This window comes from Larus michahellis, chromosome 6 (assembly GCF_964199755.1).
Source record: "Larus michahellis chromosome 6, bLarMic1.1, whole genome shotgun sequence".
NCBI classification, from domain to species: domain Eukaryota; kingdom Metazoa; phylum Chordata; class Aves; order Charadriiformes; family Laridae; genus Larus; species Larus michahellis.
This window is the reverse complement of record NC_133901.1, coordinates 67,129,298-67,142,312: the sequence shown is the minus strand read 5'-3', so window position 1 is coordinate 67,142,312 and position 13,015 is coordinate 67,129,298. Positions and strand designations below refer to the sequence as shown.

The window sequence follows — 13,015 nt, the reverse complement described above, 5'->3', positions numbered from 1 at the left end:
TCTCTCTCTGCTCCAGCTCCTGCTCACTCCTCCCTTGGACCCCAGGCTCTGCCCTGTTACTACTCTGTGCTCCAGCGACTGCCCTTGCACTTGCCTCCGCTGGAGATTTAAAATCTGTGACTGAAAATTGGAAGGCAAAACCCAAACAGCTGGGATTCATAATAACTCGCATTTCTAAATGAAAAGTGAACTTGAAACCACATTTTTCATACTTAAACGCAGGGCAAAAAGAGCCCTTTTGACTGTTTAAAAACACATTTTGAGTTAATGAGTTTGTTGATATCAACAAACTGGCATTTCTGATGGAAAAAGCCTTGAACAGCTTTAAGACACACATACACAGATGGTTTATATACCATGTAAGGGACTTAACCAAACGAAATCTCCCTAACAGCGAGACAGGGTTTTTACAAATGGCATTAAATGGATGCTCGCTCATCCTTTTACCCTAGATAAGTGTAATGTCTAGTGAAGCGTTCAGCTGAAAAGTCCACCTGAGGAGATCGTGCCTCTCACCCCAGGCCCCATGCCCGGATAGCACAAGCAGAAACAACCTGGAGAGGCAGTGGGGCGACTTCCCTCCAGAGGATGTATTTCTGTGTGACTTCAGTGCAAAGAAATAACATCGTACAGATTAAAGAGAAAATAATGTCGAGTTATTTTCTCCTTGACCAGAATTAGCCACGTTCTCCTGCAGTCAATCTAAATCTGATCCACATTAACATGGTAAAAGCCCTCTCCCGGAAAAAAAAATAAATTAAAAAATGATGAATGTGATTAGATGAAACAGGGAAGGGAGTTCAGAAGCTAAAGTCTTCGTTATAACAGCACGCAAAAATCGCAGGAGAGAAGAGAAGAGGGAGATGTCAGGAGCTGGCAGCCCTGGGAATGTGCTGCTGAGAAGGGGACAGGGGCGAGAGGTCCCTGCTGAACTGCCGCCTTCTTGTGCTGGAGGCACGGGCTGCGGGGAAGGAAACGCACCTTGCTAGCAGATTCCCTGCTCACTGATCTGCCCTTCAGCACAGGAAACGTATCCCCTAACACCTTATTTTAATGTCTGTCTTTCAACAGCTTCGAAGTTGTATGAAGTCACTAAAATATTTGTAAGCACAGCAAAGGGTGCGTTAGGGCTGCGCGTGAATTCTTTGTTAACGGCTTGTAGGGGAGCTGATTTAATCATAAACCATGTTCATTTAATGATAATAGTTTATGTTCATGTAGTTTCTTCATCTGAATGGCTACAAAAGGGTCTGGTGAACTATTCATAGATCTTTGTGTTTACACGCACACAGATAAGCACGCAACGCATTGAGAGGCACAGGTTGCAGCCAGCGGTACTTCTTACTAGATATTTTATCTAGTCAAGTCAGGACCTCTGTCATGAAATGGTTTGCACAATATCCGTAATAAGAGATGGCTCTCTGTCCTTATGGCTTTACCGTACCGGCTAGCAGAAGTGGCTGCTGTTGCCCCATTTCCCAGACATCCAGCCACACCGATGGCCACTTACTGGTCCCACAGCAGCGCTGGGAACCCAAACACCCACAGCTCCACCAGCACTGTGCTGCGAAGCTCTGCATCTCTCAGTTTTTATCGCTTTTATCATTTAATGTTGGAGCCTGCTGCTTACAAATCACATAACTTTGTAGTCTGTTGTACAATTGAGATTGTGGCTAATTACCCAAACGCTGCTCTCAGAAAACACGTAGAAACTTTATGCCTCTGAGCACTTTAATCTCAATTATTGGTTGAAATTGGCCAAGGTATTCACAGGTTTCAGAGGGAACTGACAGATACACACCTACATGAATGCAGAATTTAATGATACAAATCCTTTTTTCTTCAGAAAGCAGCCTAACAACTGTTTAACTGCCCAGACAAAAAAGCCCAGATGCTGCTATAATTACATTTGCAGGAGACTACATCAGAGCAGGTTAGTTATTTCACCCAACAGCTGAAATAAATGCCCAGCAAAGAGGGGATTTTTTTATTTCTCTTTGTGTATTCTGGTCTGGAAGATCTGGTTGATTTTACCAGTCTTTGAAAGCAAAGGTGTGAGAGAGAGCTTGCGAAACTTACTCTCACGTAAGTATGGGAATGGAGGTTGTTGGTAGGTTGTTGAGTGCCTGACTCAGCTGCTGGTTTCCTCCCAGGAGCCCCGATTGCTGCTTTCTTTGCAGGTAGTTGAGTGCACTGGTTAAAAAAATGTATTAAAACTTCGGAGGCATCAACTACTGGCTTCTGCCAATGACTTACTGCATGACCTGGTGAAGTTACTTAGCAGCGCTCTGTAAAAGAGAGGTGGTCCTACCTCTCAATGCACAAAAAGCTCTGTGAGCCTCTTACCAACAGCTAAATATTTTCCTCTATTATTTTTTTCTTTTTTTATTTGATATTACACAAGAGCTAGGTTTTGCATCTCATGTTAGAAAAATAACTAGGTCAAAAGAAAGTGGGGGCTCTTGGGTTTTTCTGCTTGGGGTTTGTTACAGCAGGTGGTCTCCAAAAGGTTTCGCATTCCTGGTGGTCTCGGAATAGGGCTGTAAAGTCAAACTTCTGGTCTCATTATAGGACTTTTTTGCCGAATGTAGGACTTGGCCTGAATCCCACTACTCACTCAACGCAGAGTGACCCCGCTGGGCGAATTTCAGTAGCAATCATCCAAGTTAATGGCTATGAGATGTGTTGTTTGACCTTAATATTGCCTAATACAGGGATTTTCGTGGGCTGGGAGCAAGCTTGTACAGAATTTGAAATCAATAAACAAAGGAGGCTGCTGCTAATTAGCATTAAAAATAAGAGAGAAAGAGTAAATATTCAGACCTCCGTGCAGCCAGGCATTTTGTTCATGAAATCCTCGTACTGCCAGTCTGAGCCTAACTGGGAACAGATCGCTGGCCCAGTAAAGGTATGGAGGGCAGCTCCATTCTGCAGAAGCAACCCAGGGATGGGTGCAAAGGACACCCTCGCCCAAGGATTTGAGGATATCGGTCTGGGAGTGCTCGGGGGGGAGCTTTAAAACAAAGCCAGTCCCACCACAAGCTTTCACAGGAACGGTGTCGCCTGCACTGCATGGATGCTGGGAGGACACGGAGTTTCAGTGCTTGGCACCACTCCACAGGGTTTCGGGAGAATGAAATGACACAGTGCCCTCAATTCTCGCAGCTGGAGGCGGGCTGGGCAGCCGGCGCTGCTGGGAGACGCTGGGAGAGACTGGGAGAGACTGGAGATGATGCCGGGCAGCGCTACAGCCATGACCCCACGCCAGCCTGAAGGTTATCACGCAGTGCTCTGGGGCTGGTGGCACTGGGGACACACACACGGGGGGACAGTAACATTTCCTTTTGGCCAGATGTTATTACCACTGTCAGCTTAACCAGTGTGCCCTGGGTGCTGCTGCCAGGTGTGTGCAGGGCTCGCACAACGTGGGCTTGTTCTCCCCAGCCCCTGGGCACTGCTGGAACCAAAATGTGATGCCGGCCGCTGCAAGGGGGCGTGAGAAAAGCTCAGAGCCTCACTAACCGTCTCCAAACTGAGGACGGCTCTGTCTGTTCTGTCTGAAATGAAAACCACTTGGAAGCAAGCTTTTGTGGCTGTCTCCCAAAGGATTTCTGCGGCTTCCTAGAGCGACAGCCATCGCCCGTCTCCTTGGGGCTGCGGGCATCACACTTTCTGTGGCATTTCTGCGGGCATGCCTCCCCCTGGACGGGCACGTGTTGTGTCACCAGCGGCGGATGCCTCACCTGATGATGCCAGTTCGGCACAGGACAAACACTCCCAGGGTACCCGAAATGTCCTCCTGCCCGCCTGCCCTTGAGTACAGCTGCACAGAGCATTTGTCAGATGTAGCAGTTTCACGTACCTCAATGGCTAAACCTTTCACTGGGGAAAATCATGACCAGTGCTAGGAATATCAGGTAGAAGTTGTGACGACCTAAAACTGATTTGAAAAGGACTTTATCCAACGATTTCTGTGATGCTGTAGATTTGCCATAGATACTGCAGTACTGCCATAAACTTTAAGTGACCGTGTGTCCTCTCCCAGGCCCTTACTTTCACAACTTCAGTGGGATCCTCACATCTCCCTATACTTCAGAATAGCTTCACCATGGTACAAACAAAAAAAAATACTCCTGTTGGTATGCGTCATTTTGCTTGTGACTGCCAGTGTTATCCAGAGAGCGAAGCCCCCCGGACACTCACACTCAGCAGTGACAAGTTCATCTCCCTCTCTGGTATGACTTAGCCTTTTGGCTCATCAACACCCTACCCTTCCGCAGGTTCCCAGCAAGAAAGCCACCGAGAGACTTTTCCACTGTGAACAGCTTCTCCTGCTGGCACTACACACAGCCAAGTGCTGCCAGATTGGGAAAGAGCATCAGGTCCCCCCGGGGCTGGCGGGAGTTTGCTCAGTGGCCCAGTTAACTGATAGCTCACTGATGCGGAAAATGGAGCATATTTGTTTCTTGGTGACCTCAACCAAGTCAACTCCATACCTTGTGCCTCTGTCTTCCTATTTGAAAAACCAGGATAACCATCAGGATGTCCTTTGTAAATCACCCTGAAGACTACCGATGAAAAGGCTTGGTAAGAGATAGATAGTAGTATTATCATACTCCTCATCGTCTCTTGTCAGTCCATTCATCATCTTCCCTTTCCTCTCAGTGCCTCCCAGCACTGCAGGCTTCACCCACATCAAAAGACATTACGCACAGCAGCTCAGCTGCTTGGGCGTTGACATGAAGGGAGGCTACGCCAATGCTGTTCCAGGGTGCCCGTCCTTCTCCCACTCCGGTGGCTTGCGCTCCCCGAGGCTGGTACCAACCCCACGTACTGCCAATGATGCTGGGATGCTGACGAGGTCAGCCCCATCCTCTCCTTGCTTTGCTCAGGTGTGTTAGACACAAAATCACATCCCATGAAACAGCGATTTCTTGGGGTCAGGGGAGTCTCCTCTGTGCCACGAAGCACCCCAAAATATCACAAGGATTGACTTACCACCGCGTCAAGGAACCTAATGCAGCACTCGAGCTCGGGTCGAGTTTCACAGAACTGCCGAAAGAGAAGCCTTCCGATCGGCTGCTTTTCGCATATGCTGCAGTAATCTCTCTCTAGAGGCAATAAAAAGAAGAGAAGCATGAAAGTTAGAAGAGTTTTGCCTTTTGGGTTGGTTAGGAGTTTAAAGCGTTGCAAATGAGTGCAGAACTACGACCCCAAATCAGAACTGCTGCTTTCTCCCCGCCACCACATTTCGGGTATCCCAATACAAACATAATTAATGGCTTTAAGACTCACACAAGAGAGGCTCAGTTTTACGGGGCTGATGTTGGTAAGAGTCCCGCAAAAGCCATTGAGCTATTATGAAAAAATAAATTCACATTTTTCTGTGGTGGAAATATATGCACTCTGCAAAGGTACGGCTCAGACATTGTGGGAATGTGGGGAGCAAATTACAACTCCTTGAATTGTGAGTCATACATTAAAGGGTAGAGAAAGTTGGAATTTGTGGAGACCTTCCTGGATGCTTCCTAGATATACAACGAAGTGCCCCTAGTCTCTTGAAATGCTCAACCCACTCTCTGCTAAACAATTATTGCAAATTACGTCTTTTCAAAGATTTCAAAATTTCTATTTACTCGCTGAGCATTAACGAATGGATGGAGCATATGGCATCTAGCTGGTTTCAGTTTCACACCGCACTCCTTTACAGAACTGTATTTCCCCTTAAACGCCATGTTTAAATGCCTTTCCTCTGTGCTGGTGCATCCAGAACCATCACCCCCAGTAAAGCAAAAGGCCCTTTACCCATCACAGTGACTACCTGCAGGAAAACAGGGAGAAGGGCAGGCATCGTTAACTGGCATTGCACCAGTACAAATGCCGAGGACTTTGGATATTTTTCTGGTGAAAGCAGCAAATCCCCCAGCCTGTTTGGAGCAGCAGTACTCGCTCGAGACACGTTATTCCTCTAGAAGCACACACATGTCAAACAACATACTGTGTTTCCTTGAGCGTTCCTCTCACCACCCTCCTCGTTGCCATATGGCACTTGCTGTTATTATGGAAACAACCGGCTTCTAAACACATAACATAGCACTGCAAACAGACATACGAAACCCACACAAGTTGTCAGTGCCTTGGTTACTTCTCTCTCAGGCCTGGAGTTGCTCCTGCAATGTCTTTTATTCCCCCTTCGCTTTGTCCCCCTTCGGCTCCATCCACTCCAAGGAGAACATCTGCAGGCACAGGGCTCGCTTTTGCTATGGAGGCACCCAGCTTGCTCATCACAGGTCATGGTCTGGGGACCACGTCCTGCAAAGGCAGGACATCCCTCCTGAATGGAAAATGCAGTACGAGATGTTGGACTTGCTGACCTGTAGCTGGCTGGCAGGTGAGCAGGGGCATCCAAGGCTGCCTCTTGCAAGAGGAAGGAGGGTGCTTGCCCAGGGCTGCGCGTCTGTGCAGGTATGGCTGTACTTCAGGAACCGGCCCCTGAAGCACCTACAGGGTGGTCACTGGAGACACGGGCTGGGGCTAGCTGGACTGTGCTTTTAATTTAGTATGGTCCTGCTCTGGTTAGGTCTCCTGAAGCAGTCTGGAACAATGGGGCACAGAGTCTAGTTGGAGGTCTTTTTCTGTAAGAAGATGACTGAGGGGGGATCTTATCAATGCTTATAAATACTTAAAGCATGGGTGTCAGGAGGATGGGGCCAGGCTCTTTTCAGTGGTGCCCAGCAACAGGACAAGCTGTAGTGGGCACAAACTTGAGCATAGGAAGTTCCACCTAAACATGAGGAGGAACTTCTTTACTTTGAGAGCCCTGGCACAGGCAGCCCAGAGAGGTGGTGGAGTCTCCGTCTCTGGAGACACTCAAAACCCACCTGGACGTGTTCCTGTGCCACCTGCTCTGGGTGACCCTGCACTGGCAGGGAGGTTGGATTAGATAATCTCCAGAGCTCCCTTCCAACCCCTGTCATTCCGTGATTCTGTGATTCTGTGGATGGTACTGCCGGTCCGTTTTGGATCCCTCAATCTATCCAGAAGATTGCAGTGCTTTGATACCCTCTAGCAAATAAAACTGGATCAGAATCACTGACTAAATCCTAATTTGACCTATCTAACTATCAGCAGCAAGCCCATGGCACTGGTTTGTTTGCCTGAGCTGGAGCCTTCAGCATGGAACATCCCGACACAGACATGTATGGCGAGAAAGCCAGCGGGCTCGTTTGGACGCTGAGCAGCCTTGGGGTGTCCTTGCGAGTCGTACAAGCTTGTGCCATTTGACCAAGTCGCTTTTTTAGTGGGAAGGTAACTGCTGAAGGAATGTGCAGGCATGCACGGCGCTAAGGTAAGGGAAGGAGTTTGGTAAGTGCCTGAGCAGATCAAAACCGCAACTCACAATGTCCCAGAGCCTGGCACAAAGTCAGAGGCTGCGCAGCTCAGGTGAGCTCTCTCGGCAGGTCTGGAGGTTGAAGTACATCTGCCTGATGCTGTTTTCTGCTACCTTGAATAACAACTCTTACGAAGGCATGAATAAAATATACACCCTGGATATCAGTAGCACACAGCCTGCCTGATCGCAATTGCAAATTCAATCCCTCCAGAAGCCCAAACCCACCGCAATCTCCTCATGTTAAACAAGCAGTGCAAAAATTGCGACTGTCTGAATTTGTAACAGAATAAAACTCAAAGAAACAAATACATTAATCAGCCACTTTGCCCTATATTTTCTCTTGTACAGCGCTATTTGACGCACAGTGGCAATGCTTGTTGTACAAAATGCAGTTAGTTTATCAAAGTTGCTATGATATGGTGACACTCACTGTAGCAGAGGATGCTCTTCTAACAAAAGGGCTAGTGATATCAGCTAAATAAGTGTGCAAATAACACATCCAAGAACTGTACTTTATAGCACAGCAGGAAAAGCAAACAAGCAGCTAAACACTATTACATATGTGGATAAATAAAACATAAAGCAGACATGAGCACAGACTTCCTCCTACAGTGCATAACTTGGCCAACACGTGAGAAAGGGGGACCCATTCGTAATGAGGAAAAAGGAAATACCAAAAATAATCTCTGAAAACACAAGAGCCAGAGCAGTCCCCTGGAGCCATCCCCTCCTCGGTCATGTTCATTTAAGTGCTGGATATACCAATACAGATGATAAATACATGATGCAACTGCTTTTGTTCCTTGTAGGTGACACAAAATATTTTCTTAGGCCCTGATCTTGCTGTTGGCCTCACTAAGTCAGCTAAAGGAGTCTGCTCTCAACTAATTCTTGGGATGCATGGGTGCTGGAGTGGACTAAGAAGCTAAAGCAGAAAAAAGGAGTGCATAGTTTTATTATAGTAAGGAAAGAAGGAAAGCAGAAGTGTTTTAACAGCGTGCTGTGCCCCGGAGGCCTGGCTGAAGCACCCTGAGCTGTGCCCAGGAGCTGCTGCACCAGGGGAGGGGATGGAGAACCATGGAACCATGCGGATACCGCAGACAGGGGCTCCCTTGGGCTGGGGCTCATCGTCGTGTCGCTCTCGGTCTGCCTGCCAGTAAAAATATCCATCCAGTTTCAAAAGTTTAAAAAATAGAAAGAATGATTTCCTGAGGAAATGGAAATGTTAAACACTTGGAAGTGAAACCATATGCTTATGATGATGAAGTGTAACTAAAACAGCTCTGAGTGCGGTATCTTTGGTAGTCAGACCCTCCTGCTTCAGCGCAATCCTGTTTAACACCTGCAAAGTCACCCAAAACAGGGGTGAAAAGCTGGGTGGGTCACGGCTCTAGGAAAGCAGTCACTTCTCGCTGACGCCAAGCTCTTCATTTAGAAAATATGACTGGCAGACAATATGCTCATGCAAGTGAATACTCTATCTTCCTAACATAGTAACGACACAGATTAATATAGAAAAGGTATTATACAAAATGCCATCATAAAGATTCATAAGATAAATAAAGATAAATAACATTTATTCTAAATTCTACTGACTTCCCTTTACTTCATAGCTTATGTCTTGAAATACTACTTTAAGGAGCACCCAGTACACAGAACCTACCAAAATAGTTACACCTGCATACAGGTAACGCCATCACCATTCAAAGTCTATGGCCAAATTTTTTGCCTGACAGATACTCTGGTAAGGTTCTGAAAAAGATCTAAGTGCACACCTAGGAAAAACAGTCCTATTAATAACTTTTGGTACTGATCAAAACATGCCATCGATGAAGTGAAAAAAACCAAGGTAATAAAGAAACTTGCTGCTGATAAAATCTCTGATTTCCAAGTAAAAGGGAAAAAAAAAAAATTTTAATTAGTTAAAATCTCCCTGTACCTTGTGAAGATTTTTTCGTCCTAATTTCCCATTTAAATACTTAGCATTTTTTTACTGGCTCAAAAATATCACCTTAGCAATTTTGGAAACATGGAGACCGGGTCTCCCCTCCTCTTTCCCATTTGCAATATACCCGTGGGTTTCGATGGGTTAGTTGTGAGCTACAAAACTGGGTGACGACTCTTGGTTGAAAACCATTCTTTTCTGATATCGTTTCATTCAGCGTAAACTGCAGGTGTCTAAGAGAGGCTGCTATGGAAAGCCGTACTTCTGTTTGAAGGGCTACTAATCCAACACCTGCAACCAGCTGGGGAGGTTTCCTCCTGTAGATGTCTGCGGGGCGGGATGAGCTCAGTTTAAATCTCACTTTTCAAGCCTACAAAATACAGGAAAATCTTTTTGGCTTTTTGGTCATTACTGCTGTGGCCAATGATTGCACTTATGTACTATGTATTAAGTAGCATTTTAGTTTTCTTTTTAACATACTGGAATCCCAAGAGAAGATATTTCAAAGAAATGCATTGGAGAATCGCCAAGAAGACATGCACCATGCTGCTGCACAGGAAAATTTGGACTTGGCCTCTGGATCTCTGCTCTCCTTGGCATTAAATCAGCCTGGATTAAAAATGAGTAAGATTCAAATGCAACATAATTCTGCTGCCTAAAAAAAACCCAAAAAACAAAAACGAACCCACGCAAATAAAAAAAAAACAAACCTGCTTAACACCTGGAAATACTAAACTGGATGCAGGAAGAATTAATTGTTCTTTCCCTCCTCGTGCTCAATGACCCCAGACAAGAACTCATCTTCCCTTCCCAATATTTTTTTTCTTTCAGGTGAATCAAAATCTTTCAAACAGATGTTGATCCAAGTCTATTATTTGTCTGCTGCTCTCTTCCTCTAGCCTGCTTTGGTCCAGAACAACAAAAAAGCACACCAAACTCCTGGGAGAAAGCTTTTGAATACAAGGGAACCCTCAGTCCCTATGCTCAAGCTGGACAATAGGGAGCAGATCAGAGCCAGAAGGGGCTAGTAGTCAGTTCGTAAGACTGTTAGCACACCAAAAAGTAAAACTTTCTTTTTCCAAGCGGTTGAGGCCTGTCAAAGCAATTCCCACCAGCCCTCCAGCCCTGAGATGGATGGAAACTTCAGCTGGAGATGTCCCACAATCACACACACTTCATCCTCCTCATTCAACCTCGGGGGAGATGCTGCTAAAAGAGATCCGAACCACCCCAGCCCAAATCTAAATCCATTTCTGGTTGTTTTGCCCATCTCTGCTTCCTACATGTAAGCTCTCTTACAGGGGCACACAATGAAAAAGGAGGACAAAAGCAGGAACTAAAAGCAAGATTAAAAAATATGCCACATGACTGAATTAAACAGACTCTCACAGCCCACTGTACAGTGTGCACTTGTAGCAATTTCCTTCTTTTTGTCAAAAAAAAGACCAAAGCCTTTAAAGTTTACAGATTTTTTTTTTGTGTCCAGTCAAGGTAATAATGGAAAACAAACTGCGTCTTTAAACACTGAATAACCCCATTTAGAGCCATATTAATATAAATACATTTTTAATTTAAAACCAGCAAGTCTAACACTAGTGCTTATAAATATGTCTTATAATTTACTGCTGCTCTTCGCCAGCTGAAAGTGGAATTACCACTGTCTACATATAAACTTAATAAACAGTACACACTAAACTGCCTAGTCTTTGAGGCTTATGAAAGTTGCTTCTTATCAAAGGCTCCTTTGTGGATGCTTTAAAAGGATTTAAATTGCTTTGATTGCATTATTAACAGTGTCTGTGTTGCTCTTGTATTTCAGAATAAGCTGGAAAGCTGGAACATTAGCTCTTGCATTCTATAAAAGATGGTTTTCCATCTCTAATAAATACGCTTCAATACAAAAGATAATCCTTACGTTCAAAAGTAAGATCCCAAGATTGGCTGCATCAAGGCTTCTGCAGACCCACTTATTACCTTCTGATTTTTTGATGGCCTTCAGAACTGGAGATGTCACGGTCAGTCAGAGCTTCCTAAACTTTGCTGGGAACCCATGTACTTGCAGTGAAAAACATATCAGGTTTCTTTCTTTGAGAAAATCAAAATATGGGCCCATTTCTGATGAAGAAACACAGATATTGCTGTTTAAACTGTAGAACTGCACCCAAGCGCATGTACAGTAAGGTAGTGAGGGATCTCCTTTTCATGGGAATGTTGCAGGAATGGGGGAAGCAACAGAAGGGAAGATTCTTGTCATTTTTGTCTAGTTTTTTCTGGGTTTTTGGGTTTCTTTGGTGTGAGGTTTTGGTTCTTTTTGTTTTGTTTTGTTTTTTTGAATATGGAAACCTGTTGGTGAAAAGCTGAGGACTCTCCATCTGCCCTGTCTCCAGCAATGCATTTAGAAGGTGAGGCAAGCCAGATGGTCAGAGAATACAAGACAGGAATAAAAATGCCTTGTTTCAGTTCATGCAAAAATTCCCAGGAACTGTGGCAGTAAGTCACGTTATAAAAGCCCAACACAAGCAGCTTGGCTCCCCTGGGAGTTCAGTTACCAGTACAACTAATATTCTGCGTCCTGCAGACCTCAGTGGCATGCTGTATTTATAAAATGGGGCTAATAGTACTGCCCTACCTCAAAGCAGCGTGGCCAGAATAAGTATATCAAAGCGTGTGAGCCCAGAGTGCTACCGGATAGCCCTGTGTCTCCTTGCTATTTACTTGCAATGCAAACCCCCGGAGCGGAAATTTAGTCCGAGAGAGCACAGCAGAGTCTTTTTATACATTAACCACTATACTGCTCCATAACTTCACCTGGCACTTCACAGAGATTAAAAATGACGACGGAGCCCCTGTCTTGGAGAGTGTTGATCTTGGCAGGGCCAGAGCTGCGCAGGTGCAGGACAGAAACTCTGAAGCCAAGGGCTGTGATGAAGCTGTGTTGCTGGTGGCAAAAGCACACTCCCTCTAACAATAAATATTTCATCTGCTTTCTTTATTTTTAATAAAATACGGAAATTGTTACTACTTACGACAGGATAATGGCTTGATAGATTCCTTATTTCAAACAGCAGCTCGTCCCGGTCTGCGGTTAAAACCAGCACTTCATCGCTGTAGAACGCTCTAGATCTTACACATGAAGCCCCGGGGAAGAACACATTTTTTGGCCTTGGTTGATTTTTTTCCCCTTAAATTTAAGTTTTTCTACAAAAAAGACTTGGAGACTCTCATCTATGCTGTTACAGGGAAGGTTGCTTTGGCACTGGCTATCCACGTTTAATTAATTAAAAATACAAATGCAATCAAGCTTACTTGAGACAATGGAATTACTCCAAACTGGTTTTAAGTCCTGCCAACTTAATTTTCTCTGCTTGTCAGCTGTCTTTTTTAAAACAAACAAAATTGAATCTCCTGATCATCGAACATCTAATGTAATTATTCAGACGCAGACAGTGTTTGCTTTGTATAACTTTCCTTATTTCCACTCTTTTCATGGTATTACGCTACAGGGATAAACTCCACACATCACAGCAGCATTACACTGAAGATGGAAACAGTCCAAACCTTAGAGTTGGACCAATATGTAAAAAATGTTTGGAGAATATTGTAGCAAATTCGCAGTTAAATACACTCCGGTGATATATATGGATCTTCTCATTTGTTTTTTGAAAGCGGCTGTATTG

The 13,015-nt window shown here is 45.0% G+C and overlaps 1 protein-coding gene across 2 annotated transcripts in view; it reads right to left on the bottom strand.

Annotated features, from left to right (window-relative positions):
* Positions 1-13,015, bottom strand: part of GRK5 (G protein-coupled receptor kinase 5) — a 171,569-nt gene that overhangs the window by 58,707 nt on the left and 99,847 nt on the right. For both annotated transcript variants that reach the window (XM_074590095.1, XM_074590096.1), the window contains exon 3: positions 4,999-5,111. In XM_074590095.1, the coding sequence (XP_074446196.1) occupies positions 4,999-5,111 (113 nt within the window). The remainder of the gene's footprint in view (positions 1-4,998; positions 5,112-13,015) is intronic.